The sequence below is a fragment of the Sorex fumeus genome, unplaced genomic scaffold (assembly GCF_029834395.1).
Source record: "Sorex fumeus unplaced genomic scaffold, SorFum_2.1 ptg000008l, whole genome shotgun sequence".
Classification (NCBI taxonomy): Eukaryota; Metazoa; Chordata; class Mammalia; order Eulipotyphla; family Soricidae; genus Sorex; species Sorex fumeus.
The window spans coordinates 71476603-71492083 of NW_026606065.1; the positions used below are offsets into that span (position 1 = coordinate 71476603).

General features: G+C 40.0%; 1 protein-coding gene across 1 annotated transcript in view; it reads left to right on the plus strand.

Moving 5' to 3' along the window:
• Positions 1-238: 238 nt before the first annotated feature.
• The window catches only part of LOC130018210 (proteasome assembly chaperone 3-like), a 31098-nt gene continuing 15855 nt past the window's right edge, over positions 239-15481 (plus strand). Inside the window, exon 1 of the mRNA XM_056108979.1 lies at positions 239-580. Coding sequence (XP_055964954.1) covers positions 239-580 — 342 coding nt within the window. The remainder of the gene's footprint in view (positions 581-15481) is intronic.

A 15481-nucleotide genomic window follows, 5' to 3' on the forward strand; every position in this document is an offset into this window, starting at 1 on the left:
AATTTCATCATCACTTAGGTCATTTTTTGTTATTAAAGAGTACTTGTAAAAACCTTGTAATGACTTTGCAAAACCTGACAATTATAATTTAAAATAGAGGCTTTTGATACCATCAACTGATACTACTGTAACCATATTATCTAAATTACAAAAAGAAATTAATTAAAATAATTTTAAAATAGAACATCGTCTAGGAGTGGCATGGTGAGTGTGAACTGGGCCAGGGGAGCCTCTCACCATGGAGAACAGGGCGCCAGAAGTGTCCAAACAGAAGAGCCAGGTGATGTGCAGGGACTTCGTCAGCTACACCCTCGTAGTTGTGATGCAGTTGGAGAAGATGGGCATGCTGGTTGCCCTGGAGCCTGGCGCGGTGACCAGCTGCATCAGGAAGCACGTGATCACCACTAGAGTCCTATTGGGGCCGAGCCAGGCCCTCCTTCACTTGTGTCACCAAGAACTTGGTGATGTTTGTGTCTCAAAAAGCCTAGAACAGAGGTCTCTGCTGGCCTTTGCCTTGAAGAACAGAAACCTGGAGGGGCTGCAGGGCATTGCTGAATGTCATTCAGATGTATCAGCGGTGGTAATGTGGACCAACACAATGCGCTGGCTCACTGAGAAGCTTTTTTTTTTTTTTAATTTTTATTAGTGAGACACCATGAGGTACAGTTGTAGACTTACAAATTTTGTGCTTGGGTTTTTGGCTGAGTCTTTTGCAGTAATAGTACAGCAAGTAAGGTGTTGGACTTACAGACCCTGGTTCAATCTTCAGCATCTCATATGATTTTTATTGGTCTCCCATAATATTGATAAAATGCCAGATAAATATGGTCCATCATCTGGGTACCACAGTGAAGGTGATGGAAAGTATAACAATCTAACTACTGTGAAAAATGTGTCATGGGCAAAAAATAAAACTTTTATTAAGACAATGAAACTTTAGTTTTTATTTTGCCATAACATGGACAATTCTAAAAGATATAAAAACTAACCACATATTTACACACAGAAAATATGGCAATTTCATTATTAATCATAAGAATTTTAATAATCAGAGTATTTTCACATTTTGTATTTTTTTTGTTTTTTTGTGTATGACTCATTTTTTTATTTTTTAATTTTTTTTATTTATTTATTTTTATTTATTGAATCACTGTGGGAAAGGATACAAAGCTTTCAGGTTTAGGTCTCAGTCATGCAAATATCAAACACATTTCCCTTTACCAATACTTATTATTTACCATGAAGAACCCCAATAAAACCCCAACCCCCACCCCTCCCAGTCCCTGTGAGGCAGATGAATTCTAGTTGACACTCTATCTGCTTTGATTAGATTCACTGTTTCAATAAAAGATTCACCACTATTATTTAGAGTTCACCCCCCCAAATCAGACATGCTGAAAAAGTATTGTGAAGTGATTTGCTTTCTACAGCTGGGTTCAAGAATTAAATGTTGGTTTTGGATTTCTGCTATTTTACCTATTGACCCTGGAAGTATTTCTACTGAAAGTCAGATAGTTAAGAAATTGGTTTCTGTGTTCTGGAATCGTGGCCGTGCTGGAGAGCCACTCGTGGGGGGAAACTGGTGGCCTCGGTAGGGCGTGAAGGGCGGACCGAAACGCCCCCCTTTCCATGAGGTTTTAGTCGCCCCCACACTCCCGGCTCATACTTGCTGTCCACAAGGCTCCCATGCGGCCACCATCTTTCTTTCCAGAGAGGAGAGGGCGAATGGAGCAACACCCTTTCCCCTCCGGACAGACATGATGGCCTGGATTAATGCATAGTCCTTTCACTTTTCTGCTCCAAGCTGCCGGGTTCTGCATTAAGTCCTTGTACTTCGGGGGCTGTGGCCGTGCTGGAGAGCCGCTCGTAGGGGGCAACTGGTAACCTCGGTAGGGCGTGAAGGACGGACCGGAACGCCCCCCTTCCCATGAGGTTTTAGTCGCCCCCACACCCCCAGCTCATACCTGCTGTCCACAAGGCTCCCATGGGGCCGCCATCATTCTTTCCAGAGAAGAGAGGGAGAATGGGACAACACCCTTTCCCCTCTGGGCAGAAATGATGGCCTGGATTAACACCTAGTCCATTCACTTTTCTGCTCCAAGCTGCTGGGTTCTGCATTAAGTCCTTGTGCTTCTGGGGCTGTGGCCGTGCTGGAGAGCCACTCGTGGGGGCAACTGGTGACCTCGGTAGGGCGTGAAGGACGGACCGGAACGCCCCCCTTCCCATGAGGTTTTAGTCGCCCCCACACCCCCGGCTCATACCTGCTGTCCACAAGGCTCCCATGGGGCCGCCATCCTTCTTTCAGAGAAGAGAGGGCGAATGGAGCAACACCCTTTCCCCTCCGGGCAGACATGATGGCCTGGATTAACACATAGTCTGTTCACTTTTCTGCTCCAAGCTGCTGGGTTCTGCATTAAGTCCTTGTGTTTCTGGGGCTGTGGCCGTGCTCCAAACTTAACTCTTATTTTCAGGGAGAAAGGTTGGGTGGTTTACTTCCCATTGATCACTTTGTATATAGAGAGAAAAAGTCCTAGTTCCCGCATACTCGAGCTGTGCTTGTAGAGGCTTCTGGTCACCGGGGTTCCATCTGGGGGAGGCGGGATGCGGTACCTACCCCATCTGGGACTTGCCGGTGATCTCGGCTCTTTTTGGAACCTGTTTTTTTTTTTTCTTTTTTCTCCGGGATCTGTGGTTCCCGTCCTCCATGTGGTCCTTCTCTTGGGCTGTATCACACATTTTGTATTTTATTAGTAGAAAAGATTCTTCAATTTTTTAACGGGTGAATATGAATTATGAAAATCTGACAAAACAAAGAAAAACGCATTCATATGGTGTGATAGACATTCTTTGACTAAACTTTAATCAGAGTTCTATGAAAGTTGCTCCACTTATTTACATCCTGTGGAATCCAGGTTAGGAAAAATTCCGCTAAGTGTGTTTACTGGTAATTCTCTACATTCCAAATATTTTATATTCACATTTTAGTGATAGGAAAACTCACAGTTTATGGGTTAAGAAATTTTCTTAATATCACTAAACTTCCCTAATGTCATTAAATACATAAATTTAAGGGCCAAAAAGATAGCTTAAAGTAATGCAGTGCTGTCTTACATCTTTTAGCCCTAGACACTGCATGGTCCCTTGAACATCACTGTGAGTAAGGATAGAGGTCAGGGGCCAGTCATCCCTAGGCTTGCCTAAGTCTCAGCAGCCCCTTATAGCTTGCTGGAGTAGTAAACAAGGAATCAGAGTTGGCTGAGTATGGCTGGATTGGTCCCTGAGCTTCAGAACATTATAGGAGAGACATCCTCTAAATTATTGAGACCCATAGATCTGGAATCTAGAACAAATTATTCCTAGATGCAGAGCGCTAGCACTAATACACAACCTTATCCATATATTTTATAGTAAGGAAGGGGGGATTCAAATGCTATATATTGGACAATCATTAAGAAAAAATATATAATACATATAAACATATGTATAGTTTGGGGACCACACCGAGCTGTGTCTCAGGCTTACTCCTGGTAGTGATAAGGGGATCATACAGAATGTCAGGGATCAAATCCAGGGTTAGCCACATGTCACACACACACAAACGCATACACACACACACACACACACACACACACAGGTATTTAAGAGTTAGAGGAGGAGAACAGATTTAAAAACACACACACATATATTTTCATACCTATACTACAATTTTAAATCCGTAAAATATGTCATGTTATATTTATAGATTATCATGCATTCAATTAAAATTGTGAAAAAACTAATCTATTTTATTTTTTCATGTGTACAAAAACGTTAGTAATGAGATCATTGGGTCTCATAAGAAAAACATTTCCAAAGATAGAGGTTTGAGATACATATAAAACAAACTGCAACATAACTTATTTTTACAAAAATAATAACAAAGCCCCCCCCATGTGAAAGTTCATTTGGTGGTAAGAGTGAACTTAGTAAACAGCTAAAACTAGAATAAAAACATCCACTACAGGTGACTACTGGGAAGATAAGAAATTAATGTACAATAAATTTTATGGGGTAAATGTCTGGTTTGCATGACTACACAAAGGCTAAAAATATAAGAATATAGGTTGCAAGGGAATTAAATTGGCTTGGGGATAAAGAAACCAGCATAGTTGAGTGCTGAAATTGAAGATTCAAGGAGCTTCAAATAGAAGAATGACTTATTCTGCCACAAGAATATTGCATACCCCTTTCTAGTCAATTCTTTTCTCAAAGTATTTGTCAAAATGTGTGAGAATAGTATATAAAATCAAATGGTGTAACTGCCTAAGTACGTTCATGCTAACAAATTGTGCACATTTTGCCGAATTCAGCCTATGATTGACTCTCATTGTACCACACCACCTGGTAATATACTTATGGTTGAGGGGACATAGAAGATAATGATAGCTGCTACAGTGGGTGAACCTCTCACTTTCAAAGTATAAATCTCCAGAATATTATTTGTAACCGGGAGCAATAGATTTTCTACAATCTTCAATATGTGGCTTTAAAGAGTTTCCATGGAGGAGCTATGTGTTGCTTGTGCCCATGTAGTGCCTGACCATATGTATCGCCCTCATTTCCACTGATGAGATCTGTACTTTCATATGTAATGTTGCAATGCGGATTGGGGCTCCCTTTCCAATGTGGAGATCTTGTTCTTTCTCTCTCTCTCTCATACTCTCTCTTTCCTTAAACATCCTCCCTCTCTTCCCAAATCTGTTATACTTCATTGCTTGTCTCCTCTTGAAATTCTTTTCTGTGAGGGGAAGGCAGAGGACCCGAAAGGCCGGGCTATGGTTTAAAACTGACTTTCCTTTTCTGCAAGTAGCAGGGCCCACAGTGAACTTTTATCAATCCTAGATTTCTCCAGTCATTCCTGGGTGGCATAGAAGACCAAGAGAATGCAGCTCCTTTCTTGAGGCTGCTTCCTTTCTCCTCCCCACTTTACATGTTATCCTGGACTGAAGTGGAGATCAATAAGTGGAAAACACGAAGAGATGAAGCAGTGAAGAACTTCAAGAGGAAAGAGGAAAATACGCTCTTTGCAAACACTTTCTGGTGGGAGGACTGTATTGCTTACATGCAGAAGGAGACATTTTCTTCCTTATATATACATAAATCTCCTGCACCACAACCACAGCGGGAGGGACACAAGAGAAACCCACTAATGTTTAAAAACTTTAAGATCCTGGGGGACTATGGCATAAAATCAATACGGAGGCAGGAATCCTTCCCCTACCTCTGCTCTAAGGAAAAGGAATTGGATAGAAATCACCAGGAGCGAATTGAGATGTTAATGAGGCCAGCCAGCAGACTCAGGTCTAAGCAAACACAAAGACTATGTCAAAGAAATAGTGAATTCTTGCATTCACAAATGCTGCAAGTTAGCAAGTAAGAACTTTTTCCCTTCTTATATATAAGCAAAATTTTTCAAAGCCACAGTGCTTTAGGTTAGGCTCAGCATGCAACTATGGTTGTGTCCAAGGCCAGGCCAGACTCAGGGATGCTTTATGTAGAGCATGGTGGTCATTGATGGAGATATTCAATACTAGGACCCTCTGGCAACTTTTAGGGACTTTTTTCAGGGCATGGCTTGCCCTCCAGCAACTTCTAGGGTTTTCTTGCAGGGCATAGGATAGCAAGTCCCCTACTGCATATTTTAAGGGAATAAAGTTTTCTCACTGCATAAGTTATGATGGATAAAGTAATGCTACAACAGAGATGTGAATCAGGAAGGGTTAAAAATCTTACAGGAGATGTTAAAGAGACTGAGAAAGAGTATCTCAAAGACCTTTGTTTTAGCTTTTTCTTTTAAAAAAATATTTTATCAATCACCACGTGATAGGGCATTACAATGCTGTTCATGATTGAGTTTCTGTCATGCAATGTTCCAACAACCATTCCTCCACAGGTGTACAATTTCTCAGTACCAGTGGTTCCCAGTTTCCCTCTGACCTCTGAACCTTTCCCCACCCCTGCCTGCCCTCTGGCAGGCACCTCTCTGCTCTCTTTCTCTTGCTCATTTTAGGCTTTATGGTTATCAATACAGATGCTGAAAGGTTATCTTGTACATCCCTTTACCTAGGTTCAACACTCAATTCTTGTTGAGAGTGATCACTTCCAATTAAAGCTATCATAATGGACCTGCTATGTCTCAACTACTCTCCACCCCGCCCCCCCCCCACACACACCCTTGTGGTAATTTCCAACCACTGACCAATCCTCCTGGTCTGTTTTCCCTGGCCTTGGATATTAGCTTCATAATTTTTTATATTTTTATATTCCACAAATGAATTCAGTCATTCTATATCTGTCCTTTTCCTGACTCATTTCATGCAGCATGATCCTCTCCAAGTCCACCCATTTATAGGCAACTTTCATGACCTAATTTTTCCTAACAGCTGTATAGTATTCCACTGTGTAGATGTACAATAGTTCCTTTATATAATTACCATGTTTTACATAGGTTGTTGCTATTTACTAGTGAAAAGTTAGGCCTCAATTCCCAAATACAACCTAGTAGTTTCAGAGGCTCAGATATTCCTAGGATCTGCCTTGAAGCCTCATCTCTCACCCCTCCAAGGGAAAAATCCATGAACTTTTTGTCTGTTGTTGATGCTTGTAACTATTTGTTAATGAGTCATCTACCGATAGCAGACTGAAAAAAAGAAAAGAAAAAGAAATGGGGCATTTTAAAACAGCCTCTGCTATATTGGCTTTGACTTTAGTGGTTTCTAAGAATGGAGAACTTGGTGAAAATATGGAAAATAACTTTAGTCAGTTTTGTCAGACATATTGTTTTTCTGTCCAGTACCTGAAAGTGCATGCTTTTATTAAGATCACTTTATTTCATGTCAGCTTTGTCACCAGATATGAAACCGAGTCTTGACCTTAGGAGAACTTTATCCACAAAGTCCTTTCTGTTTCACAGTAATTTTTGTATTTTTAAACTGTGATATCTGTTTTTCCTAGACACCGAAGTTCTAAGAATAAAACACTTAAAGACAAACACGTTCTACTTAGTTCATAATGAGGAACAAACTTTTTCCAGGTAAGTATGTGTTATAAGATCTTTAATTGTGAACATTAAAGTTACCATGGTAACTATCAAAGAAGATGGGTTAACTAGGAAATAGAATAAATCAATGTGATCCATATTCCATTGATATAAAAATGGTCAAATGAGGCTTGAGCAATAGTACAATGGGCAGGGTGCTTTCCTTGAATAAACAGAATGGATAAATTTCCTGGCACATAGATGGAGCCTTGCAAAGTGGTGATTCCTGAGCACAAAACCAGGACTAAAGACTGAGCATTGAGGGAGCTGTCAATGTCACATGACCTCATATAAAACGTTATTGAATGGAAAATATTTTTTCATACTAGAAAAATTGTATACTCTGAAGGAACACCTAATCTTTAGTGGAATCATTTATGTAAGATTTGATACATTCTTTACATTCTTCTGATTTTCAGTGCCTTTATATATCCTTTTTCTAGAATCCATTTCAAACTCCATCATCCTTAGGAAGCAAAATGCCCTCTCCCAGAGGTCTAGTCTATTACCATTTGATCAAATGCGGAAAATAAAAATAGATCTAAATAACTGAAGAATTTTTAAGTTTTGTGGCTCCTTTTGCAATATATATTTTTTAAAAATCACTAGAATTGTGTCCATTTTTCCCTTTAAATTCATATCCACTGTCCACTGTCCACTGTCCTCCCGTCAGCATAATATTTGAAAGAATTTCTGAGATATAAATCTCAAGTCACATATTCCTTAGCTTTCTCAACCTTAATATGTCTTTTGGGAGATCATGTTAGCTACTTTGTGACAATATAAATAGGTGCAACAATAATATTTTATCCTTTGTCAGATAAAGTTTTCATTCTTCTTTATGAAGGATAATGAAATGGGGTACAGAATTCAGAATAGGTGTTCATTTTCTTTCACACATTAAATATTTCATTCTATATATGCATTACTCTGTCTTTGAGCTCCTTATGTAGCCTTAATAGTTACATTCTAAATTCCTTATCAAAGAGATTATATAGCCCATTATTATTTGTTGGACAACTGGGCTAGCTTCTTCATTCACTAAGCTTGTGGAATTCTACATTGTTTTAATCGCTGTGACCTTTGCAGTTCGGAGTTGTTTTTTAATTTTTTTGGTGTGTGGTTAGGAGCACTCAGTTCCCGGGAGAGAACAAGGCAGAGTCTCCTACCCTGTGCCTGACTGTCTCCACCAGGGCCCAACAGCTGAAGACCTCCGGGCCCCAGCCAAGGCCATGCTGGGACCACTCTCCACACACTTGGATGAGCCTCATGCATAAAAGAACTGCCAGAGGAACCCAGGTGTGTGGGACCCGGGGCTGAGATCTCCAAGCCTGCACGGTTTGGGACTGGACCTGCCAGTAGCTAGACAGTTACACCCACCAACTGCCGTGTAACCCCAACAACGGCCAGGATCCAGAGATTATCACACTCAGCTCCCAGGAGAGAACAAGGCAGAGTCTCCTACCCTATGCCTGACTGTCTTCATCAGGGCCCAACAGCTGAAGACCTCCAGGCCCCAGCCAAGGCCATGCTGGGACCACTCTCCACACACTTGGATGAGCCTCACGCATAAAAGAACTGACAGAGGAACCCAGGTGTGTGGGACCTGGGGCTGAGATCTCCAAGCCTGCACGGTTTGGGACTGGACCTGCCAGTAGCTAGACAGTTACACCCACCAACTTCCGTGCAACCCCAACAACAGCCAGAATCCAGAGATTATCACACTCAGCTCCGGGAAGAGCGCGGCCGCATTTGCAGCCGCTCGACCTCTTACCATCTCATTCCTACTTTGGACAAACTGGCAGGCTACTGAATATAACCGGCCCACACGGCAGAGTCTGGCAAACTACCCGTGGTATACCCAATATGCCAAATACCAGTAACAATGATGGGTCTCATTCTCCTAACCTTGAAAGAGCCTTGAATATGGCACTTTTAAAAAAAAATCTCAGGGCTAGGACGGAGACGGAGACGTTACTGGGGCCTGCTCGAGGCAATCGACGAACAACAGGATGGTCGTGATTGTGATTGTGATCGTGGTTAGGAGCCTATATTAGGATGTCTTTGTATGTTTACAATGAGTTGTAGAGTGGTGAATAAATGTGCAGCTGAGCATGAAGCAAAAGACTCTTCATGGTAGGGGTTCACTAGTGTCTGTGTAAGAAATTTATTTACCTTGGTCCAAAACTGGCCCCCAATGCCAGGCTTCCTATCTTTTTAGCTTTCATGTCCTGCAATTGGGCAGGGTTATGTCAGAGTGACTAGCTACCCCCAGTCCTGTATGCATTATTTTTGAGGAAGACTGTAGGATAACATTGGTTTGCCTGTCCTCCCTGGCTGCTGGGAGCTGTGTTAGTTGATTGCATGCCCACCTGCCAATTACCTTTGTCTCCTGATCAGACCCTGACTTTATGACTTGTAAATATTGTCTTTCTCTTCTCTTTAATGTACTTTGCATGGTTAGCTATTTCAGAGCAATTGCTTTTTGTATGTATACAGGAAGATAGTTAAAATAACAAGCCTGTGGCTTTGGAGTTGATTGACTCCAGATAAGATTACCTCCTGGACATTTTCTCTCTCAACTTAAGCCTCAGTTGCCCTTACTTCCTAGATTCCCAAAAGCAGAGACTCGACAAGGGACTGAATGGACCCAGGGCAAGGGGTGAACTATGAGATACCCTAGCATCAAACTGAGCTTGGCCAAAGTGCCCTAATGCTTAACTATAACAGCTTGGTCATGAACAAATTCTGTCATGATCCAAAAGTAATAACTAGATTTGGACCTTGCTGGGATTAGGAATGATTGATCTGGCCTGAGCATTATAGTCTGAGTCTGTGGTAAGAAGTCCCCAGGAGAGTCACCCTATAAGCCAAAAAGTATCTATAACTGTGTCGATAAAGAATGGTAAATATTAGGAAGTAGAATTAAAGATGTTAATTAAGTTGCTGGTCTAAGGAGGGGAGAAACACATCTTAAGAGCTGTTTTGCCCTTGTGGGCTGCAGATGGTCGGGAAGACTGGAAAAACATTTTTGATCACGCTTCCTTTGGAGATGTGTGGTTGGAGAGGCGTGGTAAGAGGATAAATAAGAACGGCTGCAGGAAGAAAGGAGGGATTAAAGGAGAAGGAGAGAAGATTGAAAGAGATACAGACACAGAGACAGAAGAGGACAGGAGATTGTGAGTGACACCGAGTTAGAGAGAAGGCTGAGAACTGGAAGTAAGAGTGGCTGGGGAGATTGGAGAGGAGTCACAAGTCATGGAGAGAGTTGCAGAGCGAGTTAAAGAGAGGGTTGGAGAGAGCTGGGAGAGAGAAGAGATTAAATAAATGACACTTAATTATCATCAACCAACCTCATTCTTCCTTCATCTGCCCAAGGCAACAGACTTCCTGGATGGAGAAGCGGCTTGAGAGCACTGAATGCAGGCAGAGAGAGAGCCCGAGAATATCCTTTCATGTGTAATCCCCTCTCACGAGGGCCTTACACAACCTTGCAGATAGGGTTTTACACAAAAACAGCGCGATAAGACTTTATTCCTTTTTTTAAAATTGTTTTTATTACTCATTTTATTCATAATTTTATTTCTCTTTGGACTCTTTTGTTTTGAATATAGTATGTTCAGTGCAATTATTTGTTTTGTTATTGTTTGATAGCTTTAAAATATTTGCTGAAGAATATTATGTCAGCATTAGAATCTATGGCTTTTTATGAGATATAATTTTTGAAAACGTTCAATTATTATGTTTCAAATGCCTTTTTCCCTGTTCTTCTTTTGCTATTTCTATACCATGCACATTACATCTTTTGTAGTGACACAGTCTTTAGTTGTTTTTTTTTAAATCTTATTTGTGTTTTGTTTCCCACTCAGTTCCCCAAAATTTTATTGATATCTCATTCAGAGATTTTCTTGCCAGTATACTAGCAATCCCAACACAGGCATTCATCATTATTCTTACAACATTTTTATTGCTACTTAATTTTTTCTTAATGTTTTCTTCTATCTGTTGAAATTTTTCATCTGTTTTTTTGCATCTTGTCTATTTTATTCATTAATACCCTTAAATATAAACTATAATTTGAAATTTCTGTCTAAAAATTCTAAGGTGTGTGTCATGTCTTTTGCTAGTGCTTCTCTCTTTCAATTTGTGGTGTTTCCTTTCAATATGCCTTGTAATTTGTTCCTTGATAGCCAGACATGTTATATTTAATAAAGGGAACAACTTTAATTAGGCCTAATACTATACTGTCAAAATGTAGAGAGGGGTCTATTGTTCGAGGATCAGGTCTTTTATATGATCCTATTCATTTAGAGTATGATTAGGATGAATTTTTCACAAACCATACCTTTTGAAGCTGATTGATTACACTGTTTTATACTTGACTGTCTCCTACCATTTAGAGTGCTCAGATTCTGATAACTTCTTACAGGTTTAGATTCTAGTTAAGTAGTTCCTCTTTAAAAACAGAAGAGATTACCATTGTAAATTTCAATTTGGTTAATTTTCTTCTCTATTAAAAGTATAAGATTATTTTACTCAATATTTACTGTAAGGATCTAAATAATGGTTCTGGACTCATTTTGTAGACGCTTGAGGCCTCTTATCACACCATCCCTATGGACTTTCGAAAGCTTCTAGTTATCTACTCTGATTTCCAGCAAAATTTGCTCTTTTTAGTTCACCCTTTCCAAATTGGCACATAATGGGTAAAGGAACAGATTTTTTCACAGTGCTTATTTTTATTTTAATTATTACAAACAAATAAAAAACTGCTGTTCATGTATTTGCTGATTGTCATAATTACATATGTAAAAGTAAAGACTTTACCACAAGCAAAATGTGGGTAGAAGAAGGAAACTCTAAGCTTTGGGAGAAGTGGGGTTGGAAAACCCTGTTTTATATTTGGGAAACTATTACTTTATTCATCTTGAGTTTTTTCATCTTGATTCTGACTATGCTGGAAGATTTTAGGTGAAGTTTTGTAGGATTGTCAACATTTATATTAAGTTCTTAGATTCTTGGAGTTAAGCCTATTGATGATTCTTGTACACTGAGTCACAGGGCATGAAAAATCAATAATAACTGTCAATGGGCTTATGCTATTCTTAATAGATTTCTCTACTAGGTGACACAGAGAATAAAAATTAATCAATAGCTGGCAACTGTGGCAAAATTCTATGTAATCTATCATTCGAATGCTGGTGTGAGAAGTTCTTGAAAATTATTGAGAAAAAACAACTTAGATTATGTTTACATTAATTTAATTTGTTCGTGCATTTTATCAGTGAGTGAAATTATTAGAGTTGAATCTCAGCTTTGTCTATACATTTTTATAGAATCAGTAATTTTTCAGTGTAGAATAATATAGTAGGTTGACAAAAACAGCCATCTAGCTAAATTCTAATCTCTGTCTTTATCTCAGACAAACAAAACAAACAAGCAAACACTGTCCTCCTGTTGTTCATCGATTTGCTTGAGCGGGCCCAGTAACATCTCTATTTTGAAACTTCTTGTTACTGTGTTTGGCATATTGAATACTTCATGGGTAGCTTGCCAGGCTTTGCCGTGTGGGCAAGATACTCTCAGTAGCTTGCCCGGCTCTCCGAGAGGGGCAGAGGAATCGAACCTGGCTCGGCCAGGCTGGCTGCACACCAGGCAAACACCCTACTGCTGTGCTATCACTCCAGCCCGCTTATCAAATCACTCTGCTCTTTTGTTATATGTTATGCAATTATTAGAAGTTTTATTTTTCCCCCAAACCAATTAAAGATCATTCCAGCCTATAAATGCTCTTCCTTTTCCCTGAAAGTTGTGACATATCTTTGAATAGTTCACTCCATCACTTTATTCCGAGTTTTCCTTTAGTGTCACCAGATTAATGGTATTCCCTTACCTAGTTTCTAAAATAATACAATCTTCTGTATAATTTGCTTTAGATTTCCTGGACACTGGACATTGATGTTATAAAAATCCTTTTACTTACTTTCTATTTTTTCCATAACTTATTCTCCATGAGAGCATACCATTAATATTTTTGTTAAAATGACATTACTAAACAAAATAATATCAGCTGGAGTAACAGCACAGCAGGTAGGGCGTTTGCCTTGCATGGGGCCAACCTGGGTTCGATTCCTCTGTCCCTCTCAGAGAGCCCAGCAAGCTATCGAGAGTATTCCATCTGCATGGCAGAGCCTGGCAAGCTCCCCATGGTGTATTCCATATGCCAAAAACAGTAACAACAAGTCTCACAATGGCAACATAACTGGTGCTCACTCAAGCAAATCGATGAACAACCGGAGGGCAGTGATACACACAGTGAATGTCATTGTTAGAATTTGAGAGATCTTTTTGTTGTTGACTGATTGAATGGCTGAGTAAACAAAAACATTAAGTAAAATACTAGTAGTGGACAGATATTAAATGATAATTTGGTGGCAAAGTCATACTACAGTAGGTAGGGTACTTTCCTTGCATGCAACTGATCCAGGTTTATTCCTAGGCACCCTATATGGTATCCTGAGCACAGCCAGGAGAGATCCCTGAGTTCAGAGCCTTGTGAACTGCCAGGTGTGGCCCATAAAAAAAAACTAAACAAATAATGATTATAATAATGACATGCATAGCTTTATAATGAACAAATATTACAAATGTTAAGCAAGAAAGTAGAAATATAATAGAGGTAACTGGTCTAAAGTCTTTTGATAAAAGAGGATGTATATTTAAAAAGTGTTGAAAAAGAGATATTTAAACAGCAACTGGAAGAAGTAATGTGAATTATTCAACAAAAATGGAGGGGAAAAGTCAAGAAAACTTAGAAATCCATTCAGTCTATTGCCTTAGCAAATCCCCAAGTTAGGGATATCCTCTAGCCAAACAATTTAGATATTAAAATATATATAATTAAAGTGTATAAGCTTATAGATGCAGAGGGAAGCAGAGGCAAAAACAGACTAGTAAATTGTCATGACTATATACATTTGAGTGTCTATTGATTGGCAATGTGAAATATCCAGTGTCTGTTCTTAATGTACATGTTTGATTTTGTTGTGATTACTGTTATTCATGTGTGGTCAGCTTGAATAATAACTCATGTTCTGGAAACCATGGGTGAGCATTGTACTGAGTGAAGGGGCTTACTGGGTCTGCCCAGGTAAGCCTATGAGCTTACTGGGTCTGCCCAGGCAAGGCTAAAGGTTGGACAGTCCTTATGTGTCTGTCTCTTTGTGTGTTTGTCTCATTCTCTGCAAATGACCCTCACTGAATGGAGGTTGACAGTTGCTGTTAGTGTAACTGTACAACTTACTTTAGACTTCCTGGACACTGGTCACTGATGTTATAGAAAACTTTTACTTATCTTCTATTTTTTTCTGGCTGGAGCGATAGCACAGCGGGTAGGGCGTTCGCCTTACAAGCGGCCAACATGTCCGACCCGAGTTCGATTCCTCCGCCCCTCTAGGAGAGCCCGGCAAGCTACCGAGAGTATTGGATATGCCAGACACAGTAACAACAAAGTCTCCAATGGAGACATTACTGGACCCGCTCGAGCAAATCGATGATCAACGGGAGGGCCTTTACCTTTACCTTTACCTTTACCTATTTTCTTCAGAAATGGCATGAGGGCATGCCATTAACTTTTTTGTTTAATGATGTCATTAATTGTTAGAATTTGAAAGATATTAGTGTGATAAATGGCCATATAAAGTATAGAAAATTTAAATCTAGAGAAAAGTTTGTGAAGAAAATAAAATAATGAATAGGTTAATGATTATAAGACATTTAAATTATTAGCAAAAATAAAAGTAAATAAAAACATTTAATTTTCAAAATTATAAAAAGAAAAGGAATTTTAGTTTAAGATCCTATCAAGTATAACCAATCCACATATATCCACTGATGAGTTCCAGAAATTAAAATCAAATTATGTGGCTTATACTTGAACGAGCTTTAATTTTTTGTAGTGATCCATTACCTGACATGTGTGCATTTGCTTTCTTTCTTTCTGTCCTTTCCTTCCTCTCCTTCCCTTTGCTTTGTTCTTCCTTCCTCTCTTCTCCATTCCTCTCTGCCCACCCTCCCTTCCTCCCACCATCCCTTCATATTTTTCTCCCTCCCTCCCTTGCTTCCTCCCTCCCTCCCCTCCCGTCTTTCCCTCCCTTCCTCCTCCCTTCCTCCTCCCTTCCTCCTCCCTTCCTCCTCCCTTCCTCCTCCCTCCCTCCTCCCTCCCTCCCTCCCTCCCTCCCTCCCTCCCTCCCTCTTTCCCTCCCTCCCCCCCTCCCTCCTTCCCTTCTTTCCTTCCTTCCTTCCTTCCTTCCTTCCTTCCTTCCTTCCTTCCTGTATTCTGGGTTCTCTCTTGGAGTTGCAAAGGAGACCATTTGCTCTATTGAACATTGAATCTGGGGTGGC